The 6000-nt window shown below is 56.2% G+C and overlaps 3 protein-coding genes across 3 annotated transcripts; 1 reads left to right on the top strand and 2 right to left on the bottom strand.

The window, feature by feature from the left end:
* Positions 1 to 1422: 1422 nt before the first annotated feature.
* Positions 1423 to 2415, bottom strand: B0I36DRAFT_216122 (uncharacterized protein; the record flags this gene model as incomplete). Its single annotated transcript, XM_046148969.1, has 1 exon — positions 1423 to 2415. A coding segment is annotated over one exon (993 nt), but the record flags the coding sequence as incomplete, so codon positions are not given.
* Positions 2416 to 2751: 336 nt separating this feature from the next.
* Positions 2752 to 2961, bottom strand: B0I36DRAFT_218897 (uncharacterized protein; the record flags this gene model as incomplete). Its single annotated transcript, XM_046149002.1, has 1 exon — positions 2752 to 2961. A coding segment is annotated over one exon (210 nt), but the record flags the coding sequence as incomplete, so codon positions are not given.
* Positions 2962 to 3414: 453 nt separating this feature from the next.
* Positions 3415 to 3876, top strand: B0I36DRAFT_389080 (uncharacterized protein; the record flags this gene model as incomplete). The annotated part of the gene is made up of 1 exon (XM_046161293.1): positions 3415 to 3876. The coding sequence occupies one exon, from the start codon at positions 3415 to 3417 to the stop codon at positions 3874 to 3876; it is 462 nt and encodes a 153-aa protein (XP_046006193.1).
* Positions 3877 to 6000: the final 2124 nt, after the last annotated feature.

Genomic DNA, 6000 nt, shown 5'->3' with positions numbered 1-6000 from the left:
CGCCTAAGTTCATGCTGGGAATGGCGGGGAGCATAAAAAATACGCTCTTGCCGGCTCCGGTTGGTAGTACGACAATAAGAACTTGGTCTCCCTGGAGTGCTAGAATCTCCTGCATGGCGTCTCGTTGCTCGTCGGTTCGCCAGCCTGCGTCTGCGCCTAGTAACTTATGGAGTCCGTCGTTCAGCTTTGCGTTAGTACGCGCAGCTAGTGGGCTACTGTCGTTACTTCTGCCCCGTATGATCAGATCTGCGACGATAGCTCGTCTGGCGGACCAGTCTGGAGTCTGGGAGCCACTGCTGTCCTCAATCCCGGCCTGGGCTCGTGACCGCTTCGCTGACGCCTGCTGCCTCCTATCTGGCGTCTGGAACTGGTTTCTTACGCCGCAGCTGCTGCTCCTATTGCCGAGAAACTGGTGCCATAGCCGGCTGATCTCCCGATAGTTAGCTACCATCTGCGGCTGTAGCTGGTTCGAGAACTGGACGTTGACTGCGTAGTGCTGCCGGGCGGTAGCGCTGCCGTGCGTGGCCTGCAAGTCCCAAACGTACTCGACCTTGTTCTGCCTGCGTGCTTCGCCAGTAAGCCCGTCCTCAAAGTTCTGCGGGTTGTCCCAGTCGGCCTCGTCGCCCATATCAACCTCGAGCTGCTGGATAACTAGTCCTCGAATGTGTCGACCTAGCTCGATAGCGACGTGGCGATAGTCAGCTACGCCCAGCTTAACACCGATATGCTCTGTCGTGACGGCTGCCAGCTTGTTGCTTAGCTCGGCCGTCGTCCAGATCCCTTTCCGGTTGTCCTTCCAGAGCCATGCGTCTAGCGAATTCGAGAGTCCCTGGGCCTGGGCCTTGGCTTCGCGAGTAGCAGCCGCTCGAACGGCAGAATCCATAGAATATATGCGACCATAAGTCGTCCGACTATGTCTGGTAAAAACCGTGCAACCTTACGGCCGATTCCGCGGATCGCCTTGGATTTATCGCGGTCTGTGACCAGCATGACCTGGCCGTCAAACACAAAAGACGTTTCTGATCATATCCTGTGTATCACAGTGTCGGGCCGTCATGATCTCCGGCCCTCTCCCGGGCTGACCTCCCACGTGTGCGTACTGGCGAGTAGAGCCTGACGGAACGACTGGAGCTGGCCGAGCCACTGCTGGACCTGTACGATACGGAAGTTTCCCGCCTCGTCGTCCCAGAGCTGGGTAGTTCCTGGTCCCATCAGCCTCCGGAAGCCTGGCTCGAGCCAGCGGTTCTTCTCGTTTGTCGCGAACGACGCTCCGGGCCCTTCGAAGGCGAGACTATCGGTGATCTGTCGGAGTGCGACGATCGGGCTAAGCGGAACCCACTCTCCGAACATAATCTGGTCCATAAGCTCCTCTGCGTCCGTAACGAGACTGGCTGCCATTACCCGGAAGTCGTCGAGCGGCACACGCTGGCCGAGATATCGTAGTGCCTCCTTACTGTCCTCCCACATAAGCCGTGGCGTACCGCCCTCCTTCTTACGGAAGCCCTTGCCGTATGTCATCATCCGGGTCATCGCACTAAATGGTGAGAATGAGCCATCGGCGAGCCAGTCGCGGTGCTGTACTCGGAAGTGCTCGATAGCTTCCTGGCCGATATCCTCGCCGTCCTCGCCGTCCTCACCGTCCTTATAACCTGCGAAGCTATGTTCCAGCATAATCAGACGGGCGCACCACACAAGTCCTGCGATCTGGGTGGTATACTCGTTCGCTGGCCTCCAGGCGTGGCTCTTCCGAGTACCGCTAATCCCTAGCACAGCTGTGAAGTATAGGAGCGGGTTGCTGAACAGTTGGACCGCGATCCTCTGCTGGAGCGACTCGACACAGAAGGCCATTACGGCCTGGTCTATTGGATCCTCGACGTGGTTATCTCCTCCGTCTAGCTCGTACCCTAGAGTCTCTGGCTCTTCGGAATCGCTGTAGGTAGACGAGACTACAGAGATATTGTCGTCCTTATTACGAGTAGAGGTATTGTCCAATCTCTGGATGATGTCCGTGAGTGTAGCCCACTGGGCGTCGTTAAACCGGATCCGGAGCTTCTCTGTGGCCTCTTCTCGGCTAAGCCGGCCTGCCCGGATGCAGTAACAGAGATATCGCTTCCAATAGACTAGGTACCGGTCCTTTGTGTTCTGCTCCTTCTCCGTCTTGAAAGGGCCTGCAGCCGGGCGGCTGGCGTCCGAGCTGGCTAGGTAGCGGAGCACCTCGTTCGGCACTTGCGCTGTCCGCTCGAGAGCCTTCGCGATAAGCCGTTCGAAGCTCGCCCCGAGCCGGAGGAGGCGGTCCTGCTCGGTAATTTCTGTCTCGCCTCGGAGTTTAGCGCGCGCTACGGCAGATAAGGCGCTCAAGCTCGTCCGGAAGTGCACGCCCATGTCGCTCCCGGCTAGGTGTCTCGCCCAGCCCATCTCGCGAACCCAGGTTGACTCGAAGTTTGGTCCTGTCCGGCTATCAACTATCCGGCGTGTCTCCTCGAGCTCGGCCGCCAGGCTTTCTTCGTATCTCGCAAGACAGTCCGCTAGTAGACGTCGAGGGGAGCCAGAGGCGGTGGACCTTAGGCTAGTCGTCCCGTCAGGTCCTATGCTACCCTGTACTTGCTCGACTACCCAGTACCGAGCGCGGCTTCCTCGCGATAAGCTCTGAAGTCGTACCTCCTTCCAGGTACTGTCGTGTCCTGACTGCGAGCGGTGGACCCTGATTAGCTTCCGGCTCGTCGTAAGGAAGCGGCAGTCCGAGCAGCTGAGGCCGTCGACGATTGGCAGCTGCTGCACGTAAGGCGAACCGTCGGCGGGTACCGGGACGGCCTGCGGGTTGGCGATCGGCTCGGCCGTGTAGCTGTAATCGAGGATCTGTCGCATCACCTCGCCCTTTAGACGGTGGATCCGCCAGAAGTATAGCTGTACGCCGTCGCCTGGCCGAATCCCGACCTTACACGACATGCAGATCAGGACCCGGTGCTCTAGACTACCGCTACCACTGCCGCCGCCGCTGCTCGCAGACCAGCTTAGCAGACCGACCTGGCCCCCAGTAACGCCGCCGTCAGACTCGTAGCGCATTGCCATAGCCGATAAGCTGCTTGTAGTCGTCATTGCCACGGCCGAATGTATTGCAGCTCAACCAGTGAAGCGTACTTTGCAAACCAGGAAATACGTGTCGCCTGCTTCCCTCTCTCACTCTCTCCCCTCAATTACTCCCTCGCGCAGCCCCCTTTAACCCCTAGTCCTTACCCCAGGTCCCAGGGTTTGAGGCAAGGGGGCGCGCACCCCTTGTTTCCCCTGGTAATGACTGTCATGGTAGCGGCCGTCACTCGAGCTAACCCCCAGCCCGCTGAGTCAGCCTTCACTATGGGGCAACCCCAACTTGCCCCTGGTAGTGACGGTCACTACCGGGCTGAATGAGGGTCAGGTATGAGCACCCTGGCCAACGTCCTGAAGAAGGCCTCAGAGCATGCCGACACCACCTCGTTCCCCGCTGCCAAGCTCTACGAGGACATGCTGGCACTGTCCTTTCAGGTCCAGAGAGCCTCCAACACGGCCAAGAGCTCCATCACGCAGCTGACGGGCGTCGAGACCGAGGCCTGGGATGACAGCGAGAAGACGCTCGACGAACTGATCGCCCGGTGCGAGAAGACCGTCAGCTTGCTCAAGGGCGTCGACGCCAAGCCGGTTGAAGGCAGGGAAACCGCCAAGGTGGAGCTGAGCTTGGGGCCAGCGGGCACGAGGCAGCTCACAGGCAAGGAGAACATCTTGGCCTTCGTCCTCCCGAACTTCTTCTTCCATCTCCAGACGGCGTATGCCATCCTGCGCATGAAGGGTGTTCCGCTGGGCAAGGGGGACTTCTTGGGGCCGTTCATGCAGCCAGATGCTTGAGGTGGGTGGGGCTGGCCACGTACAAGGGGTTAGGAAGAGTCTCGAGAACGATGCCCCGTATATCTCCACTGCCGTATACGAATAGACTACGGAGTACAGAAGCATACTTCGTTGGAGTTCTTGGGTGCCTGACAAGGATGCAGGGATGTGGCGTTTTGCGCTTGAGCCATCTGTACTCTCACCTTAACCATCTCACGAATTATTGGTTGCCTTTGATGGTCGAGTAACTGGGATGTCGAATGTGGTACTGTACGGAGGGCGCTTTCAAAAGTTTGGTCCTAAAATTAGCCACAGTTTTCAAGCAGCCAATCAAAATGAAGCAAGATACAATAAGTACCTCGCCCTTCTTAAGTCCCCTATAAGCCCACGAGCTACAGTGGATATGCAGTCGCTAGTAAATTAGCTATAGTGCCCATATCCCTTAGAGCTATAGGGACTTTAGCAGATGTACTAACTAGGCTAGCAAGACCTCTATGTATCTTCATGTAGCTGACAGGGTGCGAGGGTGTGGCGTCATTATCGTGGGACAAAACTTTTGAAATCGACTTCCGTAATGATGATAAAACTAGTAACGTAATCCACGGGTGAGCGGGTCACACGGGTGAACGGGTCACTTTACTGCAATTTAATTGAGGTTCACTTCCTTCTCCTTTTTCTCCACCTCCAATCATGGGACGACAATCAATTGAAAGTGATTTGGTTCTAGCGTTAAATGCGCTCCAATCCGACCCAAAATTAAGCGTACGAAAGGCTGCGCAGATCTATAATGTATCTCGTACGACACTCCAGCAACGATACCACGGCCGAGCTGCGAAACACGACACCCGACCACCCTGCCAGAAATTAACCTCGTACGAAGAGGAGAGTATCGTACGATACGTACTCGACCTAGATTCGCGTTCATTTCCACCGCGGTTAAGTGGTGTTCGAGAAATGGCGGATCGACTCCTCCGCGTACGCGACGCGCCACGCGTTGGAACGAACTGGGCCTCAACCTTCGTACGACGACGACCTGAGCTCCGTACGCGTTTTAATCGAAGAATCGATTACCAGAGGGTCCTTTGCGAGGATCCGGACGCGTATCGCGCGTGGTTTGAGCTCGTACGAAACATAATCGCGAAATACGGGATCCACGATGACGATATCTATAACTTCGACGAAACGGGCTTCGCGATGGGCAAGATCTCCGCCGAAACTGTCGTTACGACCTCCGATCGACGCGGGAGGCCAAGAGCCGTACAACAAGGCAATCAGGAATGGGTTACAGTAATCCAGGGTATCGCGTCGTACGGCTATTCAATCCCGCCATACATTATCTTCGCCGGGAAGGTCCACCTCGACTCCTGGACCGCGAATAGCCCTCTACCGGCCGACTGGGTAATCGCGCTTTCAGAAAACGGTTGGACGACGAACGAGAGAGGCCTAGAATGGGTAAAACACTTTGATTTCCATACAAAGAGTCGTACGAAGGGTACCCACCGCCTCCTTATCCTCGACGGCCACGAGAGCCACCATTCCGTCGATTTCGAGCTCTACTGCAAGGAACAGAATATTGTCACGCTCTGTATGCCTGCTCATTCGTCGCATAAGCTCCAGCCTCTCGATGTTGGGTGTTTTGGACCTCTGAAACGGGCGTACGGTAAAGAAATCGAAGGTCTAATGCGGGCGCACGTAACCCACGTTTCAAAGGAGGACTTCCTCCCAGCCTTTTATAAGGCGTACGACGCTGCAATGACCAAATCAAACATCCAGGCAGGCTTCAGAGCGACAGGCCTAGTACCGTACGACCCGAATTATGTGATTTCGCAGCTAGATATGAAGTTTCATACGCCGACACCACCAGGTTCCTCTGCTGGACTACCACCCCCATGGGTTTCAAAGACGCCGAACAACCTAATTGAGACCGAATCGCAGACGAAGTATATTGAAAATCGCATCGTACGACACCAGAATAGCTCACCGTCGTCCATTGTTGAGAGCCTACGGCAGCTGAGAAAAGGAGTTATAATGATGGTACACGAGCAGGACCTTATGCGCCAAGAGCTCGCCGAACTTCGAGATGCAAATGACCGCCTCAGCCGCCGTCGTCGTACGAAAAGAAAGCAGCTACAGAAAGGAGGGTCC

The sequence above is a fragment of the Microdochium trichocladiopsis genome, assembly GCF_020744255.1.
Source record: "Microdochium trichocladiopsis strain MPI-CAGE-CH-0230 chromosome Unknown B0I36scaffold_12, whole genome shotgun sequence".
Taxonomy (NCBI): Eukaryota; Fungi; Ascomycota; class Sordariomycetes; order Xylariales; family Microdochiaceae; genus Microdochium; species Microdochium trichocladiopsis.
Note: the sequence above shows the minus strand (reverse complement) of the source record. Positions and strands in the feature narration are given on the sequence as shown.